This window comes from Myotis lucifugus, unplaced genomic scaffold, assembly GCF_000147115.1.
Source record: "Myotis lucifugus unplaced genomic scaffold, Myoluc2.0 scaffold_19, whole genome shotgun sequence".
Lineage (NCBI taxonomy): Eukaryota > Metazoa > Chordata > Mammalia > Chiroptera > Vespertilionidae > Myotis > Myotis lucifugus.
In genome coordinates, this window is record NW_005871067.1 from 7,817,558 (window position 1) to 7,838,821 (window position 21,264).

Sequence of the window (21,264 nt, forward strand, 5' to 3'; positions counted from 1 at the left end):
AGAATAGCTCAGATTATTCATCAGTTCAGAAACCAACACAACTGACTAACATGGAAAGAGTTATATGATACAGATTTGAAAAGCAAGCTATTAAGAGTTATACAAGATGATTCTATTTTTTATTTAAAGAAAAAAACAGGTAACATCTGGATGGAGATGTTACCAATAATGAGTTATCTGCAATAATTCCCTGCTTACCTCTAAGAGGCTAGATTATCAACGATTTTAATATTCTTTATGCTAGTTTGAAAGGTAAATTATGATCAATAATGTTATAAACCACTAATATCCTAGTGACACTCTTTGATTCTAAATTTAAACAACTTCCTTATTAGATTCTGGTTCTCCATGCAGCTTTTCCAAAGAGATATATGTAAATTATTACAGTTGGCGAGTTGGCGTGTCAGCTTACACATCAGTATTTTATGAATGTGCCAGGGCAAAACTGTCCACTTGAACCTAGCTGCCTTTATGGAGTCCGAAAATAACAGAATTCTGGACTTGGAAAGCAGGAAACCAAAAGTTATGATGTCAACCTCACAGTCATGTCTACTTGGGTGTGCCTAGTTTGAAGAGTTAGCAGGCATCCCTCAAAGACATTTCTATCTCATCACTCTTTAAACCACACCACTAGAAATTTCTACTTCAAGATCAATGGATCAGAATTTAAATGTGTTTTTCATCTCCCTTAAAACACACACACACACACACACACACACATTGTGAAATCTAGGGAAGTGATAAAGAGCCATCATTCATCCAATTCATATTTTGTGTTAGGCATTATTCTTGTCATTTTAACTTAGGTTACCTAATTTAATTCTAAATAAGCTTCAGGTATGTTTTTTCCATTGTACAGAAAACTAGAGGCCCGGGGGTGTCCCTCAGCCCGGCCTGCGCCCTCTGGCAGTCCAGGAGCCCTTAGGGGATGTCCAACTGACCCATGGGGAGTGGGCCTAAGTCAGCAGACATCCTTAGCACTGCCGGGGAGGCGGGAGAGGCTCCTGCCACCGCCGCCGCTGCACTCGCCAGCTGTAAGTCTGGCTCAGGGCTTCTGGCTGAGCGGTGCTCCCCCTGTGGGAGCTCACTGACAACCAGGGGGCAGTTCCTGCATTGAGTGTCTGCCCCCTGGTGGTCAGTGTGCGTCACAGCAACCAGTAGTTCCACCCTTCAGTCGATTTGCATATTAGCCTTTCATTGTATGGGATGGAGTGAAACAGACATTCAAACCTCAAAGGGATTCCAAAGCTCTTAAACCTGGAAAGCATCTGGGCAGGGAAGGAAAAAAGATAAACAGCAGAGAAAAATAACTAAAAGACTGCAACAGAGACCAAACTTGGTAGCAAAACACCTTGCCTGTTTCCTTTTCATTTGCACCCTGGTCTCTATTTTTCACCTTTCTTTTATCTTTTGTCAATATCTTTGTTCTAACGAACTGCTTGACAACTTCCTTTCATAATTTCTTATTCTATGGATAAAGCTAGAAATAAAATGTTTTAAAATAGGAAAATCATACCCTAGTCTGTTTGGTTCAATGGATAGAGCATCATCCTGTGGAATGAAGGGCCCTGGGTCAAGGGCACATGCCCGGGTTGTGGGTTCACTCCCCAGCAGGGGGCATGCAGGAGGCAGCCGATCAATGTTTCTCTCTCATCATTGATGTTTCTATCTTTCTCCCTCTCCCTTCTTCTCTGAAATCAATAAAAACATATATATAAAAAAATAAAATAGCAAAATCCATTTAAAGCATGTGTGTGCTTTTATGTACGTGTGACCTTATTTGTTCTATCATTACAGAGAGTGTTTCTTCACCCTGCCATGTCTTTTGTTTACTGTAGTTTGCTAAACTGTAAATAACTAGATGGCAACAAGTTAGACTGCAAAGGGTTACAAAATGTCTTTAGAACTAAAATTATATAAATGTTTATTTCCACAAACTCCTCAATATAAATTAGAAAAATTAAAGCTCCAACTGTATACTGAATTCAAGTTCATGCTACAGAATACTTGGACTATACATCTGTTCTAACGGGACCAAAACACTGACAGTTCACATAGGTCAACCTCTTCAGTTCCTCAACTGCACACTCCTCAAGCCATTACAATCTAGCTTTCTACCTTCATCCAAATGAAACCACTCTGGTAAAAGTCAGAAATGACATCCTGAATTACCAATCAAAAGATCACTGTGCTTTTTCCTACTTTGATTCCTTGAAGCATAAGATACTATATTAAATTACCATTGTGTTCAAGTTTTTTGTTTTGTTTTTTTTAAATCCTCACTTGAGGATTCTTCTAGTCCTATATAATAAAAGGGTAAAATGCAAATTGTCCCTCGACCAGGAGTTCGACCAGGGCGCGGGGCTGGCCCGCCAACGGCCCAGGGCCCCTCCCCCCTGGCTGTGCACGAACTCGTGCACCGGGCCTCTAATGTACACACACAAACACATACACACACACACACACACACACACACACATTCAGAGAGGAAGGTAAATGGAGAGGAGAGACAGAAACATTAATGATGAGAAAGAATCACTGATTGGCTGCCTCCTGCACACCCACTACTGGGGATTGAGCCGGCAACTGGGGCATGTGCCTTGACCGGGAACTGAACCATGACCTCCTGGGTCATAGGTCAATGTTCAACCACTAAGCCATGCAGGCTGAGCCTGTTTTTTCATTTTTTGTGGAACTTCCATGTTTTCTATAGTGGCTGTACCAATCTGCATTTCCACCAACAATGCATGAGAGTTCCCTTTTCTCCATATCCTCAACACTTGTTGATTTATTAATGATAGCTGTGAAGTGTTATTATGGTTTTAATTTGCATTTCTCTGCTATTAGTGACATCGGGCATCTTGTCCTATCTGTCTTCTTTGGAGAACTGTCTATTCAGGTCCTTGCGCCTCCTGCCCCCCCACCTTTTGGCGGGTAAATATAAAATATTTGTTTTCTTTACAACTGTCTGCCTACTCTCTATGAGTCTGTCTCTATTTTGCATGGTAGTTGAGTGTGTTCATTAAATTCCACATGAGTGAAATCTTACAGTACTTGTCTTTCTTTGACTGCTCTATTCATTTTTTAATTGGACTCTTTCCTTCTGTATTTCTAACCTTCATCCATCTATTCAGTTGCCTAACTCAGTAACCCTTAAGTCATTCTTAATTCCTTTCCACTCACTCATCACAACCTGTAAGTCACTAAATCCTGTGTACTCTATCTTTTTAGTATCTCTGGAATGAGGTTCATGTCTTTTTTGTTGTGGCCTTTCTACTTCTGACTTGAAAGTTAAGCCATAACCTTTTGGCTTCCACTCCCCAGTGTTGCCAGGTCTCTCTAACACAAATCTCAGACTACAACAGTAGTTTTCAATGAGGTTCCCAGACCAACATCAAGATTACTCTGAGCTGCTTATTTAAATACTGATTCCTGACAATACTATAAAAATCTCTGGGATATAAATATTAAGATCCTCCAAGGGATTTTTATGCCTATTAAAGTTTGAGAACTAGCCAAAGGATAAAGTCCATAATCTTCAACAGGCATTCAAGGCTCTGTTAATTGAACCCAAATGTCTGTCTTACCTCATCTCATACCACTACCCACTCTACTAGACTATTTCTATTTCCTGCATGTGTTGTCAAATTAAGGGCTGTGTTTTTTGTTCAACTTGCTCCATCCCACCTCCTAGCCACTGACTAATTTTTTAACGTTAAGTTCAAAAGGCTGTATAGGCACATCTTGTTTTATTGTGCTTTACTTTATTGTACTTCATGTTGTAGTTTTTGTAAATTGAAGGCGAAACCTTCCACCAGCAAAAAGATTATGATTCACTTTATTGTGATCTCGCTTTAAGGCAGTCTGGAATCAAACCCAAAATACCAGAGATCTGCCTGTATGTAAATATTTTCTTCTGTCTAGATCCAGATAGGCTGCAGACACTTATAGGGCCTAGCAAATACAAGACAAGCCTAAGTATATTCTGAAATTCAAATAGCTTACTGTCTCAAGGGAACCCAGCACAATTATGAAATGAAAATATAGGAGAGAAACTAAAAGATCAAGTTAGTACTGAAAAGAGAGAGAATTTTATTGGTGATGATTTCAGTGGTAAGCAGACAAATTCTCTGGTTACTTAGGGAAGATATGTGGTATGAACTAGAATTGCTGATTTGTGTTTCAAAATTATGAAATGTAACCCTCTTCCTCTAGCCCATCTCTTGAAGAAAATGATGGTTAACATTATTTTGAAAAACTATCTGAACGGGAGATCTTTTCCATTTATAAAAACATGTTCATTCCACAAAACTCCCCTCCCTCAAAATTTGAAAATCACTGTGTATGATGGGAGATGTTAGTAAAATGTACTAATATAACAATTGTGTAAATATTCTGGAGAGAAGAAAAAAAGTTGAGAAGCACTGGTATTGAAAAAGTAAAAAATTTATAAAAAAAAGAAGAAAAACCCAGATTTTTCTTATATGTATTTTTTAAAATATATTTTATTGATTTTTCACAGACAGGAAGGGAGAGGGATAGAGAGTAAGAAACATCGATGAGAGAGAAACATCGATCAGCTGCCTCCTGCACACCCCCTAATAGGGATGTGCCTGCAACCAAGGTACATGCCCTTGACCGGAATCGAACCTGGGATCCTTCAGTCTGCAGGCCTACGCTAAAATACAGTTAGGGCTATATGTATTTTTAAAAACACGACTTATATTCAACCTACTAGGATGTTAAATTCCACAAAAGCAAGGACTTACTTTTATTATATCTCTAATACTTAGAGATTATCACTTATTATCACTTAGTAAGCATTCACACATCTTATAACAGTGGTTCTCAACCTTCCTAATGCCGCGACCCTTTAATACAGTTCCTCATGTTGTGGTGACCCCCAACCATAAAATTATTTTCGTTGCTACTTCATAACTAATTTTGCTACTGTTATGAATCGTAATGTAAATATCTGATATGCAGGATGTATTTTCTTTTTTTTTATTGTTTTTTTGCTTAAAGTATTACAAAGAGTATTACATATGTCTTCCTTTTTTTCCCGCCCTGGACAATCCCCTGGCCTCCCCTACCCCCCAGTGTCTTATGTCCATTGGTTATGCTTATATGCATGCATACAAGTCCTTCAGTTGATCTCTTACCCCCCTCTCTCCTGCCCCCCAACCCTCCCCGGCCTTCCCGCTGCAGTTTGACAATCTGTTTGAGGCAGCTCTGCCTCTGTATCTATTATTGTTCAAAAGTTTATAATGGCCGTAACCGGTTTGGCTCAGTGGATAGAGCGTCGGCCTGCAGACTGAAGGGTTCCGGGTTCGATTCCGGTCAAGGGCATGTACCATGGTTGTGGGCACATCCCCAGGAGGGGGTGTGCAGGAGGCAGCTGATCGATGTTGATCTCTCATCGATGTTTCTAACTTTCTATCCCTCTTCCTTCCTCTCTGTAAAAAATCAATAAAATATATTTTAAAAAAAAAGTTTATAATGGTCTCTATTATCCATGAATGAGTGAGATCATGTGGTATTTTTCCTTCATGGACTGGCTTATTTCACTTAGCATAATGCTCTCCAGTTCCATCCATACCGTTGCAAATGGTAAGAGTTCCTTCTTTTTTATAGCAGCATAGTATTCCATCGTGTAGATGTACCACAGTTTTCTAATCCATTCATCTACTGATGGGCACTTAGGCTGTTTCCAGATCTTAGCTATGGTGAATTGTGCTGCTATGAACATAGGGGTGCATATATCCTTTCTAATAGGTATTCCTGTTTACTTGGGATATATTCCTAGAAGTGGGGTCACAGGGTCAAATGGGAGTTCCATTTTTAGTTTTTTGAGGAAACTCCATACTGTCTTCCAGTCTGCACCAGTCTGCATACCCACCAGCAGTGCACGGGTGTTCCTTTTTCTCCACATCCTCTCCAGCACTTGTCGTTTGTTGATTTGTTGATGATAGCCATTCTGACAGGTGTGAGACGGTACCTCGTGTGGAAATACCTGATTTGCATTTCTCAGATGCTTAGTGACTTTGAGCATGTTTTCATATGTCTCTTGGCTTTCTGAATGTCCTATTTTGAAATGTGTCTATTTAGGTCCTTTGCCCATTTTTTGATTGGATTGTTTATCTTTCTTTTGTTAAGTTGTATGAGTTCCCTATAAATGTTGGAGATTAAACCCTTATGGGTGATAACATTGGCAAATATGTTCTCCCATGCAGTGGGTTTTCTTGTTGTTTTGTTGATGGTTTCTTTTGCTGTGCAGAAGCTTTTTATCTTGATGTAGTCCCATTTGTTCATTTTCTCTTTGGTTTCCAATGCCCTAGGAGCTGTACCGGTGAAGAAATTGCTTCGGCATATGCCTGAGATTTTGTTGCCTTTGGATTCTTCTAGTATTTTTATGGTTTCCCGTCGTACATTTAAGTCCTTTATCCATTTTGAGTTTATTTTTGTGTATGGTGTAAGTTGGTGGTCTAGTTTCATTTTTTTGCATGTATCTGTCCAATTTTCCCAACACCATTTATTGAAGAGACTGTCTTGACTCCATTGTATGTTCTTGCCTCCTTTGTCAAATATTAATTGAGCATATTGGTTCGGGTTGATTTCTGGGCTCTCTATTCTATTCCATTAATCTATATGTCTGTTCTTGTGCCAGTACAAGGCAGTTTTGAGAACAGTGGCTTTGTAATACAGCTTCATATCTGGTATTGAGATCCCACCTACTTTGTTCTTTCTCAGGATCGCTGCAGCTATTCGGGGTCTTTTTTTATTCCAGATGAATTTTTGGAGAGTTCGTTCTAGGTCTGTGAAATATGCCGTTGGTATTTTAATGGGAAGTGTGTTGAATTTATAGATTGCTTTGGGTAGTATGGACATTTTAATGATGTTGATTCTACCAATCCATGAACACAGTATGTTCTTCCATCTGTTTATGTCTTCCTCTCTTTTTGCAATGTCCTGTAGTTTTCTGAGTAGAGGTCTTTTACCTCTTTAGTTAATTCCTAGGTAGCTTAATTTTTTTGGTGTGATGGTAAATGGGATTGTTTTTTTAGTCTCTCTTTCTGAAAGTTCACTATTGGTGTACAGAAATGCCTCAGATTTCTTGGGGTTAATTTTGTATCCTGCTACATTGCCAAATTCATTTATTAAGTCTAATAGTTTTTTGATGGAGTCTTTAGGGTTTTTTATGTATAATACCATGTCATCTGCATATAAGGACAGTTTTATTTCTTCTTTTCCAATTTGGATGCCTTTTATTTCTTCTTGTCTAATTGCAATGGCTAATACTTCCAGTACTATGTCGAACAGTAGTGGTGAGAGTGGGCATCCCTGTCTTGTTCCTGTTCTTAGGGGAAATGGTGTTAGTTTTTGTCCATTGAGTATGATGTTGGCTGTGGGTTTGTCATATATGGCTTTTATTATGTTGAAGTATGATCCTTCTATTCACACCTTGCTGAGAGTTTTTATCAAAAATGGGTGTTGGATTTTGTCAAATGCTTTTTCTGCATCAATTGATATGACTATGTGGTTTTTTTCTTTCAATTTGTTTATGTGATGTATCACATTTATTGATTTGCGGATACTGTACCATCCTTGCATCCCTAGAATAAATCCTACTTGGTCATGGTGTATGATCTTTCTGATGTACTGCTGGATCCAATTTGCTAAGATTTTGTTGAGGATTTTGGCATCTATGTTCATGAGGGATATTGGCCTGTAATTCTCTTTCATTGTGTTGTCTTTACCTGGTTTTGGTATTAGGATGATGCTGGCTTCACAGAATGAGCTGGGAAGTGTTCCTTCCTCTTGAATTTTTTGTAGTAGTCTGAGGAGGATAGGTTTTAGCTCTTCCTTGAAAGTTTGGTAAAACTCCCCTGTGAAGCCGTCTGGTCCTGGGCTTTTGTTTGCTGGAAGCTTTTTGATTACTGCTTCAATTTCTTCCATAGTTATTGGCCTATTGAGATTTTTAGATTCCTCCTGATTGAGTTTTGGAATGTTGTATTTTTCTAGGAATATGTCCATTTCCTCTAGGTTGTCTAGTTTGTTGGAGTAGAGTTGTCCATAGTATTTTTTAACAATCCTTTGTATTTCTGTGGGGTCTGTTGTTATTTTGCCTCTATCATTTCTGATTTTGTTTATTTGGGTCCTCTCTCTTTGCTTCTTGGTGAGCCTGGCTAGAGGTTCATCAATCTTGTTTATCCTTTCAAAGAACCAGATCTTGGTTTCATTGGTTTTATGTAATGTTTTTTTGGTCTCTATGTCATTTATTTCTGCTCTAATCTTTATTATCTCCTTCCTTCTGCTCACTCTGGGGTTTTCTTGTTGCTCGCTTTCTAGTTCTTTGAGATGTAGAGTTAGATGATTTACTACCATTTTTTCTTGTTTTTTGAGATAGGCCTGTAGAGCTATAAACTTCCCTCTCAGGACTGCTTTCATTGTGTCCCATAGGTTTTGGATTGTTGTGTTTTCATTGTCATTAGTTTCCAGGATGTTTTTAATTTCTTCTTTGATCTCATTGGTAACCCAATCAATATTTAATAACATGCTATTCAGCTTCCAAGTGTTTGAGTATTTTGGGTTGTTTTTATTGTAGTTTATTTCTAATATTATGCCATTGTGGTCTGAGAAGATGCTTGGTATGATTTCAATCTTCTTGAATTTGGGGAGACTTTGTTTGTGACCCAATATGTGGTCTATTTTTGAAAATGTCCCATGAGCACTTGAGAAGAACGTATATTCCGTGGCTTTGGGGTGAAATGTTCTGAAGATGTCAATTAAGTCCATCTGATCTAGTGAGTCATTTAGGATTGCTGTTTCTTTGCCGATTTTTTTGTCTAGAGGATTTATGCAGCGATGTCAGTGGTGTATTAAAGTCCCCTACTGCGATTGTATTGTTGTCGATCTCTCCTTTGATATCTTCCAGGAGTTTTTTTTATGTATTTGGGTGCTCCTGCATTGGGTGCATATATGTTTATCAGGGTTATATCCTCTTGTTGTATTGATCCTTTTAGTATTATGAAGTGGCCTTCCTTATCTCTTGTTATGGCCTTCACTTTGAGGTCTATTTTGTCCGATATAAGTACTGCTACCCCAGCTTTTTTTTCATTTCCATTTGCCTGAAAGGTATTTTTCCATCCCATCACTTTCAGTCTGTGCGAGTCCCTTATTCTGAGGTGGGTGCCTTGTAGACAGCAAATATATGGGTCATGGTTTTTTATCCATTCAGCCACTCGATGTCTTTTGATTGGAGCTTTTAGTCCATTTACATTTAAAGTTATTGAAAGGTACTTGTTTGTAGCCATTTCTATTTTTTGTGCCTGTTTTCTTTCTTAGCTTTTTATTTCTTCTTTTTACACCAGTCCCTTTAGCATTTCTTGCATTGCTGGCTTGGTGGTGATAAACTCCCTTAGCTTTTTTTTGTCTTTGAAGCTTCTTATTTCCCCTTCAATTTTGAATGATAGCCTTGCTGGATAGAGTATTCTTGGATTCAGTCCTTTGCTTTGCATCACTTTGTAAATTTCCATCCATTGTTTTCTGGCCTGATGTGTTTCTGTTGAGAAATCATTTGATAATCTAATGGGAGATCCCTTGTATGTAACTTTCTGTCTCTCTCTTGCAGCCTTTAAGATTCTCTCTTTGTCGTGAACATTTGCCATGGTAATTATGATGTGTCTTGGTGTGGGTCTTTTCGGGTTCACCTTGCTTGGGACTCTCTGTGCTTCTGTGACTTTTTTCTTCCCCATCTCAGGGAAGTTTTCTGATATTATTTCTTCAAATAGGTTTTCTAACCCTTGTTCCTCTTTCTGTTGTTCTGGCACCCCTATTATTCGTATGTTGTTTCGTTTCATGTTGTCCCATAGCTCCCTTAGGCTCTCCTCCTGTCTTTTAATTTTTTTCTCCAATTGCAGTTCAGTTTGGGTGTGTTTTGCTTCCCTGTCTTCTAATTCGCTAATTCGGTCCTCCGCTTCTCCTAGTCTACTGTTGAAACATTCCATGGTGTTTTTTATTGCAGCTATATCACTCGTCATTTCTTCTTGTTTCTTACATAATTTATTCATTTTTTCATCTGTTTCTTCTTGCTTCTTACATAAGTTGTTGATTTTTTCATCCATTTCTTCTTGCATAAGTTGTTGATTTTTCCCTCTATCCGGTTTATGCATTCTAGGACCCTTAATCTGAATTCTTTTTCTGTCATTCTGAATGCCTCTGTTTCACTTAGCTGCTTTTCTGGCGAGTCCTCCTTCTCTTTCCTTTGGGGGTTTCTTTGTCTACCCATGTTTGATCTCACCGACATATCTAGATGTTGAGTCGTTCAGGGGCTGCTCCTTGGGTGGCAGTGGCTTCTCGGGCTGTGGTTGCTCCTCGGGCGGTTGTGGTAGCAGCTGCTCCTCAGTTGGCAGCAGCTCCTCTTGTGGGTGCTGTTCACAGCTGTGGTGGCTCCTCTGGCTGGTGGGGGGAGGCTTCACACACAGCTGCTGTTCCTTGGATGGGGGCAGGCTATACACGCAGCTGCTACTCCTTGAACTGGGGTGGACTGCTCACGTGGCTGCTGATCCTTGGATGGGGGCTGGCTGCACGCTGTTGTTGTTCCTCTGATGTGGTGGGCTGCTTGTGGGGCTACTGCTCCTAGGACTTGGACAGGTTGATTGCAACTCTGTTGCTCCTCGGACAGGGGTGGGCTGCTTGCGAGGCTGCTGCTCTTTGGACGGGAGTGAGCTGCACGCGTGGCTGCTCCTTCTCGGACGGGGACGTGCCACTCACCCGGCTCCTGCTCGTTGGACAGGTGCAGGCTGTTGTGGCTCTGCTCCTCGGACCGGTGTGTGCTGCGCAGGGCTGCCGCTCCTCAGACGTGGGCAGTCTGCTCGTGTGGCTGCTGCTCCTCGGACCGGGGTGGGCTGCTGCTGCTCCTTGAATGGGGCCGGGCCGCTCGCAGAACTGCTGCTCCTCGGATTGGGCAGGCTGCTCGTGCGGCTGCTGCTGCTTGGACGAGGGCAAGATGCTGTGCAGCTGCTGCTCCTAGGACTAGTGCAGGGTGTGTACAGCTGCTTCTCCTCGGATGGGGGCAGGCTGCGCAGGGCTGCCGCTCCTCAGACATAGGAAGACTGCTCGTGCGGCTGCTGCTCCTCGGACAGGTCAGACTGCTTGCGTGGTTGCTCCTCCTCGGACGGGGAAGCGGGACGCTCACACAGCTGCTGCTCCTTGGACAGGGGCAGGCCACGTGAGGCTGCTGCTCTTAGGCTTGAGGCAGGCTGCTCACGGGGCTGATGCTCCCTGGACAAGAGTGTGCCGCTCACGTGTCTGCTTCTCATGTGGTTGAAGGAATAATGTGAAAAGAAGTAGGAAATAAAGGAACAAACAAAAATAAGGAGAACAAAGAAAAAAGCAAAAAAAAAAGCTAAAAAAATAAAAATGAAAAATTGAAATGTCATTCCTTTGGCTGGCTTAAGATCCCAGTTTTCTGGAGTGTCTGTGATTTTTTGTTGTTGTTGTTGTTCGCAGGATGTATTTTCATTGTTACAAATTGAACATAATTAAAGCATAGTGATTAATCACAAAAACAATATGTAATTATGTTTTCCAATGGTCTCAGGTGACCCCTGTGAAAGGGTCGTTCGACCCCCAAAAGGGTCGCGACCCACAGGTTGAGAACTGCTGTCCTATAAAATAAAAGCCTAATATGCTAAGTGTCCGGTTGTCCAGTCGTCTGTTCAACCAATCAAAGCATAATAAGCTAATGATATGCTAAGACCGCTCAACTGCTTGCTATGACATACACTGATCACCAGGGGGCAGATGCTCCAACTGGCAGGTTAGCTTGCTGCTGGGGTCTGGCTGATCGGGACTGAGCGAGACGGGCTGGACATGCCCTGGAGCCCTCCCGTGGTCCCTCCCTGGCTGGCCAACCTCCCACGTCCCTCCCCAGCCCTGATCGTGCACCGGTGGGGTCCCTTACCTTGGCCTGCCCTCTCACAATCCGGGACCCCTCAGGGGATGTCGGAGAGCTGGTTTCCACCCAATCCCACAGGCCAGGCCAAGGGACCCCACTGGTGCACGATTTGTGCACTGGGCCTCTAGTTTGATAAATAAATGACTGATCTGAACTTTAGTTGTCATATCCATGACAACTAAAATTTCCTTATAAAGCCAAACTAGTAGTTATTTATATATTTTAAAGGATTTAAAGCAGTTTCCAATAAAAACTTAAATTAGTATTTTAAAATTAGAAAAAAACCAACAAAATATTATTAAAATATAATTGTATTGATTTTAGAGGAAGGGAGAGGGAGAGGGAATTAGAAACATCGATGTGAGGGAACATTATCATCAGCTGCCTTCTTCACACCCCCTTCTGGGGATCAAGTTCACAATCAGGCATGTCCCCTGACTGGGAATGGAACCACAATCTCTTGGTTCCTGAGTTGACACTCAACCACTGAGCCAAACTAGCCAGGCAAGCTGATTATTTTTCTTAAAACAGCTTGCCCTTCTAACTTCCCATTTTTGTTAGTGAAACGACCATTCTCCTAGTTAGCAAGGCCTGACATTCAGTATTTGGTGTTGAACGTGGAAGAGGAGGAATCAATCAGTAATCAACATCTGGAATGTCTTCCTATAAAATGTGTCAACACTGACACCATGCCAGATTAATCTAATATAAACCACATCTTATGGAATCAGTTTGTTTCTTTAATTATTCAAGAAAATGGTATGTTTTCCATTTACTCAAGTTTTATAGCTTTTTCATATAGGTCTTATTCACTTAAATTTATTCCCAAAAATTAAATAATTTTTGTAGCTATTATAAAGAGATTTACTTTTTATTTTACTTGCTAATTGGTTATTGTTGGCATAGAGAAAAACTCAATTCCTGTAAGTTCTCTGTGTAACCAGTCATCTTTTGAAAGAATTACCAGTTCTTACTGTTTTTTGGATTTTTTTTTCTGTATAGATTATATGTGCAAAAATAATTGTTTCTTCCTTTCCAATATTTATATAACTTATTTCTCCACTTTATAAGGAATCTAGGTCCTCTAAAATAACAATGAATAACAGTGGAATATCAGCAGGCATCCTTGTTTAGTTCCTGAGTACAATTCTAATACCTCTAGGCTTTCCCAACTAAATGGCATGTTTCTGGAGGTTTTCTGTCCTCTTCCTAGGACAACAATACTTCCCAAATGGTTTTCTTTTTCTTTTTCTTTTTTTAAAATATATTTTATTGATTTTTTACAGAGAGGAAGGGAGAGGGATAGAGAGTTAGAAACATCGATGAGAGAGAAACATAGACCAGCTGCCTCCTGCACACCCCCTACTGGGGAATGCGCCTGCAACCAAGGTACATGCCCTTGACCAGAATCTAACCTGGGACCCTTCAGTCCGCAGGCCGACGCTCTATCCACTGAGCCAAACCGGTTAGGGCCCAAATAGTTTTCTTGTGTTTAACCTTTTCCCTGTTAAACTTAGCCTATACACTCATACATGGACCTTATTTATGATAGTCCCCATAAAATAAAATAAAAACTTCAATGAAGCTTTCTATTTAAGTAGGCGAACCTCTTTAACCTGTACTTATGCCTTATATTAACTCTAGCCTACATTTCTAAACTCCATAGTGCCTATCACCCTCATATATGTTGTCAATCCATGACATGCTATATGATCCAGAAGGGTCTATGAGTTCTGTTAGATCAGAGGGTTCTTTAAGACAGGAATATATCTTATTCATTTTTATACTTATGTTCTCTCTCTCTCAAAATCATCCTATATAATAAAAGCCTAATATGTAAATTGTCCCCTCTGGCGGTCATTTGACCAGGAGTTCAACCGCTCGCTATGACGTGCGCTGACTACAGGGAGCGATGTGGAACATGGCAGGCGTCAGCGACGCAGCACTGGCAGCAGGCGGTAGTGGAGGCACTGCCGTTCCCAATGGGCCCCAACAAGAGTGGGACCACAGCGGGATGGTGGAGCAGATGAGCGGGCAGCGCCAGGCCAAGGTGGGTGTGAGCGGGGCCCCCGATAGCCCCGCAGATGGCAACCAGTGGTGGAGGCGAGGGGTGGGGCCACCGCCTGGCTCCCAGGCACTGAGGGAGCCAGGTGGGAGCCCGATCACTCCACCAATTGCCCCACAGACAGCGACCAGTGGCAGTGGCAGGTGGCGGGGCCGCCACCTGGCTCCAAGGGGCTGATGGAGAAAGGGCAAATAGCAGTATTAAAATATTTTTTCTAATTATTTTCCTTTCAATGTGCACAAATCCGTGCATGGGGCCACTAGTTCAACTCTTTAATTAGCTAATGTTAACTAGTGAGTTCTCTATTAATAGGCAAATAAATATTATAATTTCATAACTAATAGAGACTAATTACTCACTGTAACAAGATCATCTCTCGCTCTGAGGACTTTGAGTCTTGCTTGATTCATCATATTGGACATCTGACTGCAAAAGATAGAAAAATATAGTATCAGTACAGTATAAAAAACAAAAACCATAGAGAAGTCCACTAAAATTCACTTAATTATTTCTACCAACTTATTTTTTTCTTTTAAATCTTCATTGTTGAGAATATTACAGAGGTCACCCTTTTTACTCCCATTGGTCCCCTCCACTCAGTTCCTGGCCCACCCCAGGCCTAAACCACCCTACTGTCTGTGTCAATAGGTAAGACATTTGGTTAATCTCTTCTCCCCCTTCCCACCCACTTCCCTCTGAGATTTGTCAATTTATTCCATGTTTCTATGCCGATTCAATTTTATTCACCAGTTTATTTTGTTCATTAGGTTTATGGTTGGTTATTTTGATTGTTATATTCAATTGTTGATAGATATGTATCTGTTGCCTTTTACTGTTGATATATTTTATCTCTCTTTCTCCTTCTTTTCCTTCCTATTCTTACAGAATACCCTTCAACATTTCATGTAATAATGGTTTGGTGATGGTGAACTACTTTACTTTTTTTCTGGTTTGTGAAGTTCTTTTTCTGACCCTCAATTCTAAATGAGGGTTTGCTGAGTAATCTTGGTTGTAGGTACTTACTATTCATCACTTTCAGTATTTCTCGCCACTCCCTCTGGCCTGCGAAGTTTCTGTTGAGAAGCCAGCTAACAGTACTATGGGCGCTCCCTCGTAGGTAACTAACTGCTTATCTTGTGCTGCTTTTATGATTCTATCTGTCCTTAAGCCTTGGCATTTTAATTATGATGTATTTTGGTGTGGGCCTCGTTGGGTTCCTCTTGTTTGGGACTCTCTGAGCTTCCTAAACTTGTAAGTCTATTTCTTTTACCAGGTAGGGGAAGTGTTCTGTCATTATTTCTTCAAATAGGTTTTCAGTATCTTGCTCTCTCTCATCTCCTTCTGACACCCCCATAATGCAAATGTTGGTAGGCTTGAAGTTGTTTCACAAGCTCCTTACACTATATTCATATTTTTGGACTTTTTTCTTTTTGCTCTTCTAATTGGGTGTTTTTTGCTTCCTCATATTCCAAATCCTTGATTTGATTCTCGGAATCCTCTACTCTACTGTTGAAACCTTGTAAATTATTCTTTATTTCAGTTAGTGTATGCTTAATTTCTGACTGGTCCTTTTTCATGTCTTTGACATTCTCACTAAGATCCTTGAAAGTCTCATGAAGATCCTTGAGTAAGCTTATAACATGGTTTTGATTTCTGTATTCAGCAGTTTTCTCACTTCCATTTCTTTCATTTGTGACATGCTTCTTTGTCTCCCCATTTTGGCTGCTTCCCTGTGTTTCTTTTTATGTATTAGGTAGAGCTGCTATGTCTCCTAGAATTGGTAAAGTGGCCTTGTATAGTAGATGTCCTGTAGGACCCAATGGCTCAGCCTCCCCGGTCACCTGATATGGCACTCTAGGGACCCTGTGTGGGCTGTGTGCAGTCTTATTGGAGTTGAGCTTTGATTGCTGTTGGCGTCACTGGGAGGAGTTGACCTCCAGGCCAATTGGCTATAAGGACCAGCTGCGACTACAGTGGGAGAGCTGCTATGCAGGAGACACCCCTATGGAGTAGGACTTACTTAAGGGAGGTTTTGGTGCTCACTGAGTCTGCTTCTTGAGTGTGTTACTTGTGGATGTGTAGAGTTGTAATATGGTATGGTCTGAGGCTGTCAAATGGGTGCACTGGTTCTGGGGCTTCCTGGGAGGTGCAAAGTCAGCCACTGGAGTCACCCAGCAGGAACTACAGAGAGGTCTGCAGATGACTGCTACTTGTATTGGGCCTGTGAAGCAAGGCAGGCTGGTGCTAGTGCCGGGTCTTGGGCCTTTTACTGATAGGTTTGGGGGCATGCTGTTACCACCTTCAGCTTGTTTGAGAGATTTTTAACAAGATTTGAAGCCTGAGCCAGGACAGGCCATTCATATGGAAAAGCAACTGCAAACAGCTTGGGTGGGGCTACAAACTTGATGGGGCAGAGTCTCAGGGAATCTTCAGGGTGGAACAAAGTTTACTCCAGGCTGAGGGAGACTCAGATATGGCTGCTAGTCAGCCCTGAGATAGGGGAGGTCCCAGCACCGGAACAATGTCCCCTGTAAGTACCCTGTCTGGGAGAAAAGCGACCCCGAGTTCCTGCCCCCATGCCAGACAATCCAGTTCCTCCCCATATGTGCCTGGGTCCCCCAGGACTGGAGCTTGGAGGAAGTGGAACCGTGTAAGATTGTGCCTGGGCAATTTTTTTTTATCTTTAATTTCTTTATTGGTTAAGGTATTACAAATGTGTCCTCATCCCCCCCATTAAACCCCCATCCTCCCCCCCTCCCCCCACTCATGCTCTCATCCCCCTGTTGTCCATGTCCATTAGTTTGGCTTATATGCATGCATACAAGTCCTTTGGTTGATCTCTTACCCTTACCCCCACCCTCCCCTACTTTCCCTCTGGGGATTGATAGTCTGATCGCTGTTTCTCTGTCTTTGGATCTGTCCCTGTTCATTTGCTCTCTATATTCCACAAATGAGTGAGATCATGTGGTATTTATCTTTCTCTGACTGGCTTATTTCACTTAGCATAATGCTCTCCAGTTCCATCCATGCTGTTGCAAATGGCAAGAGTTCCTTCTTTTTTACCGCAGCATAGTATTCCATTGTGTAGATGTACCACAGTTTTTTAATCCACTCATCTGCTGATGGGCACTTAGGCTGTTTCCAAATCTTAGCTATGGTGAATTGTGCTGCTATGAACATAGGGGTGCATATATCCTTTCTGATTGGTGTTTCTGGTTTCTTGGGATATCGGAGTTCCATTTTTAGTTTTTTGAGGAAACTCCATACTGTTCTCCACAGCGGCTGCACGAGTCTGCATTCCCACCAGCAGTGCAGAAGGGTTCCTTTTTCTCCACATCCTCTCCAACACTTGTTGTTTGTTTGATTTGTTGATGATAGCCATTCTGGCAGGTGTGAGATGATACCGCATTGTTGTTTTGATTTGCATCTCTCATATAATTAGTGATTTTGAGCATGTTTTCATATGTCTTTCGGCCTTCTGTATGTCCTCTTTCGAAAAGTGTCTATCTAGGTCCACTGCCCATTTTTTGATTGGATTGTTTATTTTCCTATTGTTAAGTTGCATGAGTTCCCTGTAGATGTTGGAGATTAAACCCTTATTGGTAATATCATTGGCAAATATGTTCTCCCATGCAGTGGGCTTTTTTGTTGTTTTATTGATGGTTTTCTTTGCTGTGCAAAAGCTTTTTATTTTGATGTAGTCCCATTTGTTTATTTATTTTTTTAAAATAAATCTTTATTGTTCATATTATTACAGTTGTTCCCCCTTTTTCCCCCCATAGCTCCCCTCCACCCAGTTCCCACCCCACCCTCTGCCCTTACCCCCCCACTGTCCTCATCCATAGGTGTACGCTTTTTGTTGCCGGGTTATACACATGGAAAATGTAGCTATTTCCATCCGCGACGTGTCCCTGTGTTCGGCCTCCCAGGGACCATCTCGGCCTCCCAGGGACCGTCTGAGCCTCCCAGGGGCCGTCTCAGCCTCCCAGGGGCCGTCTCAGCCTCACAGGGACTGTCTCAGCCTCACAGGGGCCGTCCCCATTTGTTTATTTTCTCTTTAGTTTCCATTGCCCTAGGAGCAGTATCGGTGAAGAAATTTCTTCGGCATATGTTTGCGATTTCGCTGCCTGTGGATTCCTCTAGTATTTTTATGGTTTCCCTTCTTACGTTTAAGTCTTTTATCCATTTTGAGTTTATTTTTGTGTATGGTGTGAGTTGGTGGTCTAGTTTCATCTTTTTGCATGTATCTGTCCAATTTTCCCAACACCATTGATTGAAGAGACTGTCTTGACTCCATTGTATGCTCTTGCCTCCTTTGTCGAATATTAATTGGGCATAGTGGTTTGGGTCGATTTCTGGGTTCTCTATTCTATTCTATTGATCTATATGTCTGTTCTTGTGCCAGTACCATGCTGTTTTAAGAACAGTGGCTTTGTAATACAGCTTCATATCTGGTATTGAGATCCCACCTACTTTGTTCTTCTTTCTCAGGATTGCTGCAGCTACTTGAGGTCTTTTTTTATTCCAGATGAATTTTTGGAACGTTCGTTCTAGATCTGTGAAATATGCCGTTGGTAATTTAATGGGGATTGCACTGAATCTATAGATTGCTTTGGGTAATATGGACATTTGATGATGTTGATTCTACCAATCCATGAACACAGTATGTTCTTCCATCTGTTTATGTCTTCCTCTATCTCTTTTTTCAGTGTCCTGTAGTTTTCCGCATATAAGTCTTTTACCTCCTTAGTTAAATTTATTCCTAGGTATCTTAATTTTTTTGGTGGGATGGTAAATGGGATTGCTTTTTTAGTCTCACTTTCTGTAAGTTCACTATTGGTGTAAAGAAATGCCATAGATTTCTTGGCATTAATTTTGTATCCTGCTACATTGCTGAATTCATTTATTAAGTCTAATAATTTTTTGATGGAGTCTTTAGGGTTCTCTATGTACAGTATCATGTCATCTGCAAATAAGGACAGTTTTATTTCTTCTTTTACAATTTGGATGCCTTTTATTTCTTCTTCTTGTCTGATCGCAATGGCTAGTACTTCCAGTACTATGTTGAACAGGAGTGGTGAGAGGGGCATCCCTGTCTTGTTCCTGTTTTTAGAGGAAATGGTTTTAGTTTTTGCCCATTGATTATGATGTTGGCTGGGGTTTGTCATATATGGCTTTTATTATGTTGAGGTATGATCCTTCTATTCCCACCTTGCTGAGAGTTTTTATCAAAAATGGGTGTTGGATTTTGTCAAATGCTTTTTCTGCATCAATTGATATGACAATGTGGTTTTTATCTCTCAATTTGTTTATGTGATGTATTACGTTTATTGATTTGTGGATATTGTACCATCCTTGCATCCCTGGGATAAATCCTACTTGGTCATTGTGTATGATCTTTCTGATGTACTGGTGGATCCGATTTGCTAGGATTTTGTTGAGGATTTTGGCATATATGTTCATGAGGGATATTGGCCTGTAATTCTCTTTCATTGTGTTGTCTTTATCTGGTTTTGGTATTAGGGTGATGCTGGCTTCATAGAATGAGCTGGGAAGTGTTCCTTCCTCTTGAATTTTTTGGAATAGTCTGAGGAGGATAGGTTTTAGTTCTTCCTTGAATGTTTGGTAAAACTCCCGTGAAGCTGTCTGGCCCTGCGCTTTTGTTTGCTGGAAGCTTTTTGATGACTGCTTCAATTTCTTCCATAGTTATTGGCCTATTGAGATTTTTAGATTCTTCCTGATTGAGTTTTGGAAGGTTGTATTTTTCTAGGAATATGTCCATTTCCTCCAGGTTGTCTAGTTTGTTGGAGTAGAGTTGTTCATAGTATTTTTTAACAATCCTTTATATTTCTGTGGGGTCTGTTGTTATTTTGCCTCTATCATTTCTGATTTTGTTTATTTGGGTCCTCTCTCTTTGTTTCTTGGTGAGCCTGGCAGGAGGTTCATCAATCTTGTTTATCCTTTCAAAGAACCAGCTCTTGGTTTTGTTGAGTGCCTGGGCAATTTAAAAGGAAAACCTGGGTCTCCAGCAGCCTCCGTCTAATTCAGCCACAACCCCCACTGGTTTTTACAGCCCGCAGTTGCGGGGGCTTCTCTTCCCACCTCTGGAAACCTGGGCTATGGAACTCTGTGGGGCTGGATCCCCTTGCTCCTGACAGGCGGCCTCCGCAGAGACAATCTGCCTCCTGATTAAAATTATGGCACATGTGGGTGTCGTATCAGCCTGTTCTGGACCTCTGCCCCTCCTACCAGTCTCAATGTGCTTTCTTTTTTACTTTTCTAGTTATAGGACTTGCGATCAGCCAGATTTTAGGCAGTTCTGAATGATGGTTGTTCTGTATTTTAATTGTAATATTTTTTTTTATTGATTTCAGAACGGAAGGGAGAGGGAGAAATAGAAACATCAATGATGAGAGAGAATCATTGATCAGCTGCCTCCTACACAGCCCTTACTGGGATTGAGCCCGCAACGCAGGCATGTGACTTTGACTGGAATTGAACCCGGGAACCATCAGTCTGCAGGGCAATGCTCTTTCCACTGAGCCAAAGCAGCTACGGCTTTAGTTGTAATTTTGATGTGGTTATGGGAGGCTGCAAGTACAGGTGTTTACCTACGCTGCCATCTTGTTTCTCCTCTACCAACATATTTTCAAAGATAAAGAAATATTTATTAAGTGCTTACCAAGTGGCAAGCAATTTCGTATCTGTTATTCCAGTTTAATCTTTCAGTAATTCTAGGAGAATTCCATTATCACAAATGAGCAAAGAAAAGTTAAGCAACTTGCCCAAGGTCAGATATGTAGTAAGTAATCCATTTAAGACATGAACCCATACTTGCTTGACTTTGAAGCATCTGCTCTGTCCTCTTGTCCCACTATCTTTGTAAAACTTCTTTAGTTTTATACTGAGACCAGGATTTACTTACATTTTTTTCTGCTGCTCTATCTGCTTTTCTTTCTTCTCATAGTATTCCATAATCTTCAGTCTTTGGGTTTGCACAAGACGACCTTTCTCAATGTTGAACTCTTCTTCTGCCTACAAGGGAATTAGTTCATGAGCAAAACCAGCTAGGGCATAACACTGACAGTTTTGAGACTATCCCTTTGTTTATATATTAACTAGAGGCCCGGTGCATGAAATTCGTGCACAGGGGTGGGGGGGTTCCCTCAGCCCAGCCTGCACCCTCTCCAATCTGGAACCCCTCAGGGGATGTCCGGCTGCCGGTTTAGGCCTGAACCGG

The 21,264-nt window shown here is 41.3% G+C and overlaps 1 protein-coding gene across 2 annotated transcripts in view; it reads right to left on the reverse strand.

Moving 5' to 3' along the window:
* ATP6V1E1 (ATPase H+ transporting V1 subunit E1) overlaps nt 1–21,264 on the reverse strand; it is a 54,758-nt gene that overhangs the window by 8,195 nt on the left and 25,299 nt on the right. For both annotated transcript variants that reach the window (XM_006085530.3, XM_014452931.2), the window contains exons 3-4: nt 20,950–21,059; nt 14,384–14,450 (exon numbers count right to left, since the gene is read on the reverse strand). In XM_006085530.3, coding sequence (XP_006085592.1) covers nt 14,384–14,450; nt 20,950–21,059 — 177 coding nt within the window. The remainder of the gene's footprint in view (nt 1–14,383; nt 14,451–20,949; nt 21,060–21,264) is intronic.